A 14658-nucleotide genomic window follows, 5' to 3' on the forward strand; every position below is an offset into this window, starting at 1 on the left:
CTGCTTACAGTGAAAGTTTTGACCAAGTCCCTTAACTAAGAGCAAGCTTCCTTTCACACAGTGATACTGGTAGTTCCCCCTCACATTACTATTATTGTTGTTCTCTTCTGAGCAGAGAGAAGGTCTGTGTCACAAACTGGAAATCTTTCAGAAATTATTATAATAAACTGGATTATTATCTTTTTTCCCCAGCATTTTACCTGCAGTGCCCATAGGTTTATATGGAATAGGGAATTTCTTCAAGAAAGAGGTCTTCAAAGTTCTTACCTTGATCACAGAGGAACACATTTTTCCTCAATGCGCTCTTTAAGCTGGGCTGTGGCTCCTGAGTACTCTGGAGGTAAATGTGATGTGATTAGTGATCAAACTGCTTCCTAAGGAAAAGTTGTTCACAGTCAGGGAAACTGCTTAAAATGCAACAGAAACAAACAGGTCTGTGTCAATATTTGCACTTTGTGTAAACAATTCAAGCTGTATCACTCCAGAGATAATGACACATAATGCTCTATAAAATGTTCTGAAAGGGGTTTAGTGAATTAATCTGCATTTGAGTTCGGAAAGAAAATTGGTCTGTGTGGTGGAAAAATGTGAACTTCTGTGCTCCTGCTGAGCATGATCCTAACAACAGCTGGAGCTTCCAGAAAGTGTCCTGGGAAAGGGCTTTGCTGCTACAAAGTACATGGGATAAGAACAATTTTCAGCCCCTGAACTGTCTTTCATCCCATTTACAGAGCTTCAGGAATTGGTGTGACACACTGGAATATATCATTTTGTCTGAGTAAGTATAAATGAAGCATTTCTTGCAACTCTGGTGCTACATCTCTGGCGAACACTCTTTCTCCTTTTAGCAACACCCGGAGTTCAAGCCTGGAAAGGACAGGGATTAGTGTCTGAAAACTCAGCTAATAACACTGAGGGAAAGCAATCTGTACACAGGAGTTTATTTAGATGCCCACAAGTTTTATATCATTCCCCTTTATATCTCAGCCCACTGAATCTCTCATCCAACTGAATTACCATTGGGTTTTACAATGTGATATACAAAATGAGCTGACATTATGATTTACAAACATCCTTTGAGTATCATATAAAACACAACTCTTTCCCTTATTATACAATCATTAGGGCAATGCAAATATAGTCAATACATGAGTAACTGAAATTGATGGGGCATTTTAAGAAAATAAATTTACCTTCACCACACAAACCTGTTGGATAAAACAAATCCTGTTTAAAGAATGGGAATGAAGTTGTCCAAATGATTGAAAGGAGTGTTTATATTCTTTTGTCACTGTCCCCTGATAAGAAACATAATAATACTTCATTCAAAAGATGACTAATGTCACTGTATAGTCACACTTCATTCTTGTTAATCAGTTTCACATTTTCCACATGGAAAACTCACAAATGTACTTCCCAAACTGTAGCCACTATACTCATTTCTGTACTTTTCCATATACTCAGTGTGTTTAATTAAATAAATAAAAAGCAAAAAACACTACATGAAAGAGCAGAACAAAACACAAGAGCACATTAAAAAGGTGACATTTAAGCTGCAGATGCCATCATCGGAGAAATATATTCTTGTTCTAACGCCACAAACTTTCTAGCCTCATGGCAAAAATAGGCATTAGCTGAAGAGAATCTAAACTAATCTCAATACAGGGCTAAGAGTTTTAATTTGTATTGCTGTCTAAACTTCGGTACTCCCCAGCACTGCAGGTAAATTTAAAACTAAGTATTTCTGAATGTCAACATGTAACCAGAGAAAACCTGTTTCTGAGCTGTGAATAGGGTAATAAAAGTTATCGAGTGTTAAGGTCTCCTGTCCTGCATGCTGCTGGTGCAGGTGTTTCTGCACTTTTTCATTAGGGCAGCAGTACCTGAGAATGGCAGACATCATTATTACAGTGAACACAAGAGAGGAAAAACAATGAACTCATCAATGATGTTACGACTCAAAGCAAATTTTAACCTACTCAATTTGAATTAGATGACCTTAAGGGTCTCTGCCTGTTTTATCACTGCATAATCTGCAACTCCTCACCCTCTTCTAGCACTTGCAGTTTCTCTTGCAAAAGAGAACACTGACAATGACTGGCGATTCTTTCCTGAACATGTGTTGAATTGGCAGTGGAATCTGGTTTTAGTTCCATTTCTTGTAGGAGTCTTGCTGCTGCTCTGCACATTTGGGAGAAGAAAGTGCCTTTTTTGCCATGAAGTTCATGGCATTGAATTTTATAATTTTTTAAGACAGACTTATTTTGATTACTTCCATTCTGTCCAATCAAATATACCTTTGACTGCTTTAAAAGGTTGGACAGCTGTGAAATATAAGGACTATGCAATCTGACTGTACATACATACATATTTTCATAAATACATCTAACAGGGACCTTGTAACTAAGTATATGATATCATGGGACAAAATCACAACAGGCTGTCTTATTCATAAAATCTAGATGCAAAGTAAGAAGAGTTGAATTCTAGCATGTTGTCAATATACAAATTAAACCAAAAATACAGCAGTAGTTTAACCATGAAATAATTTAAACATATTTGCAAATTTCTTGACAGAAGAAGTGTGTCATTTACAACACTGAAAACTCTGTAACAACCACTGACTTGTATGCGCTGTACTGTAATCCACCCAGACAAGGGTGGTGAGGATGAGCATAGTGGTGGGTCCCAAAGGCAACTCCCAAACATCTTCCTCATGTGGAGACTTTGGTAACTGTCTGTTGTACAAAACACCAACGCACACAACTTCATTTCGGGTGGTCATCTTCCTCGGTCCCCCTCTTGGCAAAGTCCCATCTGACTATGTCAGTTATTGCTGAGACACTCTAAATCCACAGAGCAGCAGATGTTCCCATTCTGCAAAGACGAACAAGCAGCTGTCAACCACCTTACAGAACAAGTCACAGAGAGCAAAGGGTTGGTGGCACACAGGGATAGATACATCTTGGACACATCCACCACTGAAGCCAATATCCCAAGGTTTTCCTCATTGGTTCCAACAGGGGTGGCTTTTGGAGGAGGCTGACTTTTCCAAATAGCACTGAACTGGTCTGAACTACACATGAACTAGAAACCTGGGTGTGAAAGACTCACTGGTCTCCATAATAAAATACAGCACCACAAAGGCAAGAGATGATTGGATTTTTCTCCCATGTAAGAATGTTAATGGAGAGAGAGAGTTTTCACACAATCCATGGGAAGCTCTCTGCTTGTCTGAAATAAGCAGATCGTTCAGTTCTTCATTTATGGCAGATATGTACAGAGGGAAAAACACCATACAGCTTTGGAGTTTAATCCACTGTTAAATATCTTTCTGCAACATCTAGTAATTTACAAAACTATCTTGTATAATAAGAAAAACACTCCACCAAGCAGCAAGACCCAAATGGGCAAATGTTTTTCTTTTTTCTTTTCTTTTTCTTAAATCCAACAGAAACCAATAGGAAGAACACAGATGAATTGCAGAAAAGCTGCCTTCAATTAATTTAAAGCCCTGAAGAAACAGCTTGATTTCCCACAGGGATCACAAGAACATTTTAGATAACCCAAACCAAAATTTTAATCATTCTGATATTAGCACAGTAGGGTCATCACTGCAGGGAGCAAGGGAGGCAACCTGCACTTCTGCACTAGTCATGGGATTAAATACACCTGCATGAGATCAGGGAGCAGAAACTATGACATCCCCTTCCCACTGCTGCTGGGGGAGAGCCTCCATCTCTGAGCTGCAACGTGATTCTACTTGTGTCCTTCCTGGGGAAACATTAGTTAGTGCTTTTGCCTCTGCTCACCCACTCTGTAATACACATTGTCATAAACATCCACATTAGGTAGGTATTAAAATATTCACCTAGCTTGACACTGGGAATGCCTAAAGGGCTCTCCAACAGAATGTCTGGAAGCTGCACTAGGATATTACACATCAGCGCTCAGTGTTTCCAACAAGCACAGAACTGTTTTGTTTCCACCCTGCACAACACTAAAGGTGTGGAGTTTTCAGTAGGCTTCTGCCCTCGTTTCTCATTTACTTCCCTGAGAGCTGAACGGGAGCTTCCAACGGCAGAAAGTGACCCTGATTTGACACAGCAACATACATTTCCATTCCCTTTCTACTTTGCCCATCATACCTTGCATTTGCAGGTCGTACAAGGAGATCCCACCATTGTCCATACAGCACCACTAAGCCTTGTGATCCCATAGTCATCCAGACAGGTTTTCCTGATGTCGTAGGTGATGTTGTCAGCCAGACAGGGGTCACTGACGCAGTGGGGACAGCACTCTCCTTCTGAGATGGCTGTGTATTCGCAGTTGAGTTTTGGGCACAGGAGAGGCCAACAATCCACCTCTCCTTCCTGTAAAAATCGAAGCAAAGCTCATTCAGGTTGTTGCCATTTGTTAGCAACCACAAATTTTTGCATTCCATTTAACAGAAAAGTTTTATTTTCCTGAAACTGGAATAAACTTAATGTATCAGCTCTCAGTTTGGTAGATCAGAGAAATGCCTGTTTGAATACTGAGCTGGAGTTTCCGAAGTGTAGTAGACCATCATTTGAGTGGTCTAAACTAAACATCACCACCATCTTCAATGTAGCAGGAAAAACTGAGTTCTTTGGAGTTTTTAAAGGCAGCATTAAATACTGGGTTCCAATATTGCCTGTAAACTATAATTTTTGCAGTGATTGCCTTGTGGACTCATGCACTCTCTCTAACCCTGGCCACATGAGCATCTCTGCAGGATCACAGCAACTGTTTAAACACAAAAGTGGCACTGTAGATAGATGGAGGTTGGTACATTTGAGAAGCACTAAACATCCATCTAACTAGCAACAGCTGAAATTGATTTTACTGTCAACTCCTAAAGGAATAGTTAAAGCCATACCAGTTCTGTTCCACTGAGTATGTTATTATTTAGCTTTGTAAAAAAAAAAATCAACCCAAACTGTTTAGTAGGTAGAAACCTGGAGAAGAGACAGTCATCAGGTCACTTGTGTGGAGAATTGCTCTGTGTCTAAAATTAACCTGCAAAGGCCTGTAATAACTTGCATTATGCTTCAGATGCATTCAGTGCATCAGCAAGTGCTTCATAAAGCACGTCAGCTACTGGTAAGATCACATACAGAACCTTACATGTAGGTAAGGGCATTTAGGGCATTGTTGTCTTTTAGTTCTGTATGTTAACCCAATCATAAAATGAAGCAAAGAACTGCTAGCCACAAACTCAGTATCCCATGTCAATTGAGTATTTGCCATTGCTGCTGGCTGCAAATGTTTCTTCGCTGTTCTGCAAACATAAATAAAAATCTTAGGTGAATACAACGCCTACTGCTGTACATCACAGATAATTATCTCTTCACAGTAACTTAGCTTTGAAAGTAATTTGTTTCCTGATGCTCAGACACCTCTTGATTAATATCATATATAAAGATTATGTTATATAGACAGATATAAATGGAAAACTGATAATTTTAATGAAGTTCACTGCTGCACTAATTAGTATATCTGTGCAAAACTTCAAGCTTTACGGAAATAATCTCCAGCGCCTAATGAGAAAATAGATGTTCTTTATTTTGCATGTTTGTCTAGGAATTCCAGTTTTCTTTACCCTTCTACATTTGGTTAATTTTTGCTAATTCATCACATGGTACTGGTTGGCACTCCATTCTTCCAACATTTGCTGATACAAAAAAGAACTGCACTGTGCATTTTGCTGTCACCAGCTGATGCAATTCAAACTGAAACTCCTCCAGCCAAATCCATCACGTGTGGAAAAAAAATATTTTAAAAGCCATTTGAAGATCAGACACCCTTATAGAAGCTCTCAAAAGCAGACTAATGCTTTAATACAGTGTCAGGGTGTCCAACCTTTTGTCAAGCTTGTATTTTGGTCATTAGAGCTACTTATTCAGCAGTAGAAGGAAAACTGATTGTTCAGCTTTCATTTCTCTCGAAGTGCATCATCATCATTCCCAGTCTTAAAAGCAGGTGAAGAGGGACCCCTGAACCTGCTTCCAGGTTCGCTTCACTAAACATCATAACCTCTGTTACTGTTGCCCCCTTTGGAAATGCTTCGCTCGTACCAGGCATCGGCACTGCTGGCAGCTGTAGGTCCAGTTGTCCCCACTGCGGTAGAGCTTGTGCCCCGTCTGGTCGAGGCACTGGCTGGTGACGCGGGTGTCACACTCTGGGCAGCAGAAGAGATCAGCGCTGGGGTTCCTGCAGTCACAGGCTGTCCGCCGGCAGAAAATCCTCCCGTCCTGCAAGGACACATTGCCCTGAGGTCAGCCACACACTGCAGACAGCAAGCTGGGTACAGTACATGTATGTGCATCAAAGGGCCAAGCAGCAAACTGGGTAAGGTACAGATATGTGCATCGAGAGACACTAAGTTCTTAATGTATTTGATGTTGCCACCACTAATGGTGGATCCTGCCAATTATGAGTAATACCTCAGATACCAGTATTGTTCCAGTGTCTACTGGATCCACCCCTGTCTGAGAATACTGTGTTCCTGTCTCCAGCTAATGAATTTAAAAGAAAACAGTATCTCAGAAGAAATACAGTGAAACGATTTACATCTATGAACTCTTAAAATAGTTGCCACTCTTAATACATATAGTATTTGTTTAGCAGCATTTTGACTGAAAGTATCAGTGTGAAGAAAATAACTTGAATAAATCAATTACTCAAGTCCTGAAAGTGGTCCCTTTACCTTCACAGGAGCACAGTATAGCAAAATCACAGTAGCATTAATCATAGAATTATAGAATAGTTAGGGTTGGTGTCCTGGGTTCAGCAGTAGCAGTCATGTTTTTTCCTTTGTGGTAGCTGGTGCAGTGCTGTGTTTTGACTTCCAGCCTGAGAACAGTGTTGGTGAAGCCGATGTTTTCAGTTGTTGCTAAGTGATGTTTACCCTGACCAAGGACTTTGTGAGGCTCATGCTCTGCCAGGGAGGAAGCAGAGATGGGGCGCCTGACCCGGGCTAGCCAGGGAGGTATTCCATACCACAGCACGTCATGGCCGGGGTGGGGGGTGACTGGGAGTTACCCGGAAGGACATGGGCTTCCGGGTGGGACTCGTTTCTTGGCCGGTGGTATCGTATTCTCTTCCCTTGTTATTTTCCCTTATCATTGTTGTAGTTGATAGTAGTGGTGGTGATTTGTGTTGTACGTTGGTTGCTGGACTGTTCTTGTCTCAACCTGTAGAAGTTGCACTCTCTCGATCCTCCTCCCCGTTCCTCCGGGAGCGGGGAAGGGGAGAGCCCCGGTGGGGGGGGGGGGACACGGACCTCGATTGTTGTCAGCTCAGCCCCACTCACTGGGAGTGAGTGAACAAGTTACCTGACTGGGTTTAAACCACGACAGTTGGAAAGGACCTTAAGATCATCTAGTTCCAGCCCCCCTGCCCTTCATTGCTCTGAATTTACCACTGGTTCTGCTCTAAATCTGGATCTACACTATACCAGCTTAAAGCTAAATAGTCTTATCATCCATACAATTCAGTTCATGTATTAAAAAAGGCCTGTATTCCACAGGCTCTCCAAAATACGATTTTGCTAAATATTTGCTTACGGTATTGGATGGCCCATTTGGTTAAAGACCATTAAATGGAACTGTTTGAGAAAAACAGAAGAATTGCTTCTGCACATAAAGAGAAAATGATATATTTTCTTTGCATCACAGAAAAACAAATTGATTCTAATTCTAGTTATGAAAATTGGATGGACTATTGTGTTTGAAATTACACCTCTTACTGTAAGTGAGCCAACAGACTAAAGTGCCACACATAGGCTGGGAACTGAAATCACACTTCGTTAGGAGATTACTGAACAGTTGTGACATGAGCTTCTTTTGCATTCGGCGCTTGGTACTGGATTAGTCCTTACTCAAGCAAAGCATCCCCTGCAGCCAATTGGAAGGGAGAGCTGTAAAAGAAATGAAGCTATATTCTGCTCTGGATCCCAACTGTACAATTCCTAAAGCAACTTCACAACATTGCAGTTTTTCCACATTCTCATCCAAACCTTGTCCTGAATCTGAACTAAGAAGGAAAAAAGTTTTCCATTCCACGAAATAAAGAGGTATCTATTAAAGGGGAATTTACTTCCCCTGTTCCTTTCAAAAAGTGATTACTAAAAAGAGTGACAGCAGCCCAGGATGTCTTTTCCACAGGCAGATAAAATAATCATAACCACAGCATGCAGCAGGTGTGACTGTTTTGGTTATGGTTTCATGTAGGAATCTGCATTTGGCTCTTGGATTTCAGGAAAGTCAGTCTTCGTCACAATGCAACATATATAAAACCAGCAACAGGGAATCACAACACCCATGTCAGTCAGTGCCACTGCTGCATTTACTCATAGTTTTGAATTGATTAGAATATTAATTTCTGTTGTAAGAATAAATAAAGTTATTTTTATAATTTCTTGCTTCTTATAGCAGGGAAAGCTGAAGAGAACACAGAATTATGGAAATGTAGAAAACATGCGGGGTTAACATGGATCTGAACTGTTTTGCCAACCACAGAGCATAGGACTAGGTTGCCCTATAGTCTTTTTTCTGTTCTGTATCAAATTAAGATATCTAAGGATTCTGTACTTGTGGCTAGTTAGCTACTTTAGCAAAGGACTAAACCAGCTTTAATTTCTTGCTCAGCAGCATGAGTGAACCATAAGGAAAACCAGAAGTGGCCTGTTTCACCAAACACAGGTCCAGATGCAATGCTGTGAATAAACCTTCCCACAAAAGCCAAGGAAAGAATCACCCTCCCCTTTCAGCAAGTGGCCAAAGAAGAGAGCCCAAAGCTTTCCCTGATAGAGAGTGATGACTAAACCTCCATTCCTGAAGGTGGGAAAGCGCAAGCATCTTCACCCCGTCCTGAGGGTGGGCATCAAACAGAAGCTCAGCACGCAGCCTTGCTGCCAGGATAACCAGCTCCAGGCGTGTGGGGCTGTGCCAGGCATCTAGGCAACCCTGTGCCCTCAACAATGGCAGTCCCTCTTGTCTCCACAATGGAGTGCTGATTAACAACAGCTAACAACAACCTGTGTGCTTTGTTCCAATTCTGTTTCCAAGCTTTCAGAGTTTTCAAATTCCCCTTTCAGCTGGTGACAGCATTGGTAGTTCTGTGCTTCTCTGAGCTCCTGTGCCCTTACCTCCTGGGAGCAGCTAACCTTTTATGTTGCCTTTACTCTCTGTATTTCAGAACACTGACAAAGCCCAGTGATTTTGCCAGAAACCTTTTGGTAATCATAATACACTGCTACTCTCTTTATTCTTTAAGCATCTGTGTTTTATCTACAACCCCATTAGTTCCATGCCTTTAAAAAACATTTTTATCTCTATACCACACTGACACAAAGACTCTTAAGCTATGTCTCATCTTTGCAGCTCCATAGTAGCATTGAGAAATATAGAGAAAATTGAGAAATATATAGAAAGCAACTTTCTTTTGGTGGGTAATAACATGAAGCATCTTACTAGCACCTCTCTTTCCCCACCTTCCTCACTGAATCAGTTCTACATGTGTCATAAGCATCAGCGGCATGATCACAAAATTATTCTTACCAAAGGAAAAACTGACACACAGGCAATTGCTGTAAAATGTGACTAGAATTTCTATGGAGCCTCAAGGCCAGTCCAGACAGAAATCAGACCCTGTAGAAACCAAATCCCCAAACTCTTCTTGCCCTTGGGAATATACATCTCCTTGGCACATCTTCCCATTCCCAGCTGCCTGCTTTTCCCCAGGCTCAATTTTTATGAATCTTAAATTTGACTGTGTATTGAATCTACAGGAGTTCAGGCAGATGCCTGTAGAAGAGACATCAAATATATTTAAGGTACAATATTAATTCATAGTTTTTAGAACTTATGGTTTTGTAATATTCATAATCACTCAGATGAACAAGGATGGTTTGAAGAGACTGGGTCTGATATAAACTGAAATAATCTCCTGTTCAGCAATGAAACTGCTTCATTATAAAATTTACCACATTCCATGGTATACTACTCCACAAATAACTTTAATGAACTTCACAGTTAAGTAAGGTATTTAATTATCTTTGCACCAGAGTCCAAGTTAAAACATTTTCAAGATGGGATCTATACGTTTCAGTCAATGCCCAAAATATATCTATCTGACTTCTCCAAAAATAACCATACCAAAAGAAGAGACAAAAGAAAACACATCATGTTAAATCTAAAATGTTGGTTTGTCTCCTAGATAAAACAAGTGAGTAGAATCATTTAAAATTTTGAGTCAGAAGTATAATGAATGATCAGGGCTGGAGGACATGCTGAGAGAGCCTGGAGCAGAGAAGGCTCCAGGGACACCTTAGAGCAGCTTCCAGTGCCTAAAGGGGTCAACAAGAAAGCTGGAGGGGGCTTTGGACAACAGCCAGCAGGGACAGGATAAGGCTTTAACTTGACAGAGGGGAGACTGAGATGAGATCTTAGGCAGAAGTTCTTCCCTGTGAGGGTGCTGAGGCACTGGCACAAGTTGCCCAGAGAAGCTGTGGCTGCCCCATCCCTGGCAGTGCTCAAGGACAGGTTGGATGGGGCTTGGAGCAACCTGGTCTAGTGGAAGGTGTCCCTGCCCATGACAGGGGCTTGGAACTGGATGAGCTTTAAGGCCCCTTCCAGCCCAAAGGGATGGAAGTCTGGGAGACAATGATTCTATGACTTCAGCTTCTGAAGGGAGGAATTTTAGGATCTGGAGGCTACTTGAAGTAAAAAATATAATAACTAACAAGAACATGTTCCCTTTGGAGCCCAGTGTACTTTCAGGTTCTATCCACCCTAAAGTCTTAACTTTCCCTTCTGACATACTATTGCAATACAGAAATGATAAAGCCTTCAGTTTCTTGCACCTTCAAAACAACTCGTCTCCCTTGTTCCCCTCAAACTCTCTAACGCTTCTGTGGCTCATCAGCATGTAGACATAGTGACTGATAAGCCAGTTCTCATTCTCTGTGTTCAGCTTCTCACAGTGGCCAAAATCTCATTTTATTTACACTTATGAACAGGCCAGTAGAGCTCTGCTGTGGCTAAGGACAGCTTTACCAGTGCTATGAATGTGCTAGATCAAAGTGGTCATAAATGACCAACTACTTCTCAGATCGGTACATTCCTAAAATCCTTCTAATTTCAATGAGACCATTGCTCTTTTAACTAGTGAGAATGAGGAAAGCAGAGACAAATGTTCTTTTAACTTTGTTATTCAGAAAAAGCCTGGTAATTTCCAGTGGGAAAAACAAGAAACCTGATCTCAGCGTTAACTCTAAGGTAGATCTACACATACTATGCCTGACTTCTCCAAAAATGCAGAGAGCTGCACTGATGAAGTGGGAGAGCCAAGCTGGGATGAAGAGGAGGAAGCTGCCTTCACCCTTCTTCCCTTCAGAAAATTAAGTGCCTGCTGCTAGGTCCTCTAAGCTTTGGCTCATACTCAGGCCCTGCTTCTCACCCAGTTAATTCACATGCACTCCAAGTAAAGGAAAACACCACCAACAGGAAGATGGCTTGTCCTGAGAGATGCATGCTCATGTGAAAGAGAAACTGAAAACAGTTTCCAACATTTCCAGTAAGCATGCTGATCACCTGCACGTCATGCTAAAGGGTAATGCAAGAGCCTCATCAAGACATGGCCCACTGAGTGCCATGGTAGAAGCTCAGCAGGGTTAGCCATTATTCAGATGGGTCTGTGGTTGTGCAAAATAAAAGATGACTTCCCAGGAGAATTGCACCAGTGCCACAGCAGAGCTCACCATTTCCCTCAGTGCCTTGGCTTTAGGCTAGTGTTTTGCCAACACCATTAGCGCTGCACTATTGGGTTTCTGACAGGAGCACAGAGAATTAAAGGCTTCCTGAACCCTAGACCATCTGGATCTCACCTTGCAGGAGCAAACGGAGCATCTGTCCTCCCGCAGCGTCCACACTTGCCCATTCCGCTTGAAGCCGCCTTCATGGGGACAGTCTCCAGTGCAGGATGGTCCGGTCGGACAAAGGCAATCAAAGCCTCCTGCCAGGTTCACACAGGCCGAGTCGTTCCAGCATGTGTGGGTCTTTAAGGCACACTCATCGATATCTGCAAAACAGCACATTTACAGTGCTTTGGGCATGTTTTTCAAAGGGCAGATTTCATTTCCATATTAAGTAATTACTGCTCATCTGCCTTGCTGCTGGAAGACGGTGCCTTCCTTCTCATTCCTTCCATATTTACTTGCTCGACATTAAACACTGGGTTTGTTTGGGTTTGTTTAAGTTTATTTGTCAGTGTTTGTTTTGATTCCACCAAGAATTCTTAACCTGTCTCCAGCAGCTTAACTTTAAATGCTGAGTCTGACGTACCCAGTGGAACCGCGTATCAAAGATGAATTTGAACCTTCAGACAAGGGTGTACAATGATTTCCCAGTGACTAGAAACTAAAGAACAATCAGAGTGACTTTCTGTCAACTAGAACTCTCTCTGTTCTGGATTTCACATCAAAATACAAGTGCACTATTCTATTCTTCATAAATTCCTAGCATGATTAACATTTCCCATACTAAAAGCAGTCAATTGCATCCTTTTCTCCTTGCTGGAAGGTATGTGAATTAAAAAAATACATTAATAAATAAACAAAAATAAAAAAAAAAAGGAAATAAAACAGAGGCATCTTATACAGGAAAAGGTCTTAGAACAAAGCAAACCAGGAAAAGTATGATTTAGCAATGACATAAAGAAGTAAGAAAAGAATATCATTATACACTAGAGAAAAGTGAATTACAGTACCCATTAAAACTTCTTTTGGAGGGTAAAATATAATTATTCAATGTGAATTTACCTAGGGAGCTAAGGCAGCGCTCTTTTTCTAGCAGTGAAAGGCATGCGATTGTTAAGCACATTGTTAAAATCAGGTGTTTATTTCAGAAAATAACTTTGAACAGTTCGTGAACAATATATTGACAGATTGCCCAGTAAACTGGTGGGTGTCTTTTGTTCCAACACCAACAGTTAAAACTGTACCAATAGCAGCAGGAAGGCTGAAGAGGAAAATCTTTTAGAAGTAGGTGATGGTTTCTACCATGAAAATTGCAGAATTCTATTCTATGAATTCAGAAATTACAAGGAAAAGCCACCACACTTACCATTTAAAATGAATTTATTGCTAGTGTGAAATTTATAAATGGTCAATAATATCCAGAAATACTTATAATTCCTCTCTAAAAAAGCAAATTTAAAAATTCAATAGAATTTACAAAGAAAAATGTCCTCAAGTCCAATTTAGGTGGGATGTGATGATCAGTTGCCCTACTTTTTTGGGTAAGTAAGTGCTGTGAGCTCATGAGTCATCTCCTCAGAAAGCCAGAACTTAAAAAAGACATTAACAGTTCACTCCATCTGCTGAAGGAAACTCTCTACAACAATCAAACCACAAAATTACCTCTGACCTTTTTAGCAGAATCCCTGATTTCAATTTGTAAATAGTCAAGGAACAAGTGGCAATATGGTAGTGCCCTTGCATTTGATAGGATAAAAACAGCCTCCACAGAGCTTCACTCCTGAGCTAACCAAAGGGCCAGTCCTTTGCCATAATGTTGCCAGTGGCCTGACAGCATCATTCAATTGCTTCTTCTCTCAGACTTCCTTGAAAATGGTGTACTTTGCTGCCCTGACAGTCTTAATTGCCAAAAAAGATCATTGCTACTCTAATGCCTGGCTTAGCACTACCGAGTATTTGAAAGGTCCACTATCTGTGGTGTAAAAGGTGCTACACTAGCAGAAATTAAAACTTGTAGCTCATTGTTTAACAAGTGCCAGAGTATCACAGGAGGTAAAAACCATGAAGAGTGAAATGAAGAGAGCTATGAATGAACTGGTATGAAATTAATTATATGCAAACAGCTACTGAAAGGCTTGAAATATTCTTTAAAATATCCCATTTTCCTTTCAATAAACTTTGAATAGTATTTTATATTGAAGACAAAAGTATAAATGAAGCATTCACTTTGGTGATTTCTACAAGCATCATCATTCCCACCATATTAAATGCTGCTTGAACAGAGTGTGTATATATATATATGTATGTATGTATATATATATACACACACATAGGATGTAGTAGGATCACAGTGCACATTAGAAGGGTAGCTTTCACATTTCAAAACTAAAAAGGATTTCACAGATGAATACAAAGCCATATTGCCTACAGAGTTCTATGTAATTGCTCTACTTATGACGCAGAAATCTAATTCTGCTTTCATGTAATTTAACAGATTTATGGAAAGCCAGATGTTAGCAATTACAGAAACTAACATTATTCATATTCTCAGTACTACAGAGCTGTTCACATTGGACAAAGCCAACTTAATTTGTTCTACATATCCAAAAGGGAAGAACACCCTGTTCTCTGTTTAGCATGCACAAAAAGGATGCCTCATGAAGAGTGGCCCAAACAGGTAAGTAGGACATTCTTGACAAAGAAGCCAATCAAGCAAAGCCAAGTAACAGTGTGAACATCAATTTCTAGTTGCTGCTCAGTTTGTTCCTTTTTTTTTTTTTTTTTAATGTTCTTGATGCAAATGATGGTTTCTTATTATTTTATGGCATTTATTATTTAAGTTTCGGTCATCAAATATAAAAGTCTGAGACACTGTA

General features: G+C 40.5%; 1 protein-coding gene across 3 annotated transcripts in view; it reads right to left on the reverse strand.

Moving 5' to 3' along the window:
• Positions 1-927: 927 nt before the first annotated feature.
• Positions 928-14658, reverse strand: part of NELL1 (neural EGFL like 1) — a 294641-nt gene continuing 280910 nt past the window's right edge. For all 3 annotated transcript variants that reach the window (XM_057414377.1, XM_057414376.1, XM_057414375.1), the window contains 4 exons: positions 11912-12105; positions 6099-6275; positions 4149-4373; positions 928-2877 (listed from right to left, as the gene is read on the reverse strand). In XM_057414377.1, the coding sequence (XP_057270360.1) occupies positions 2827-2877; positions 4149-4373; positions 6099-6275; positions 11912-12105 (647 nt within the window). In that variant the 3' untranslated portion in view covers positions 928-2826. The remainder of the gene's footprint in view (positions 2878-4148; positions 4374-6098; positions 6276-11911; positions 12106-14658) is intronic.

Source organism: Pezoporus wallicus, unplaced genomic scaffold (genome assembly GCF_028554395.1).
Source record: "Pezoporus wallicus isolate ANWC-B61680 ecotype Strahan unplaced genomic scaffold, APGP_CSIRO_Pwel_v1 contig_5967, whole genome shotgun sequence".
Classification (NCBI taxonomy): Eukaryota; Metazoa; Chordata; class Aves; order Psittaciformes; family Psittacidae; genus Pezoporus; species Pezoporus wallicus.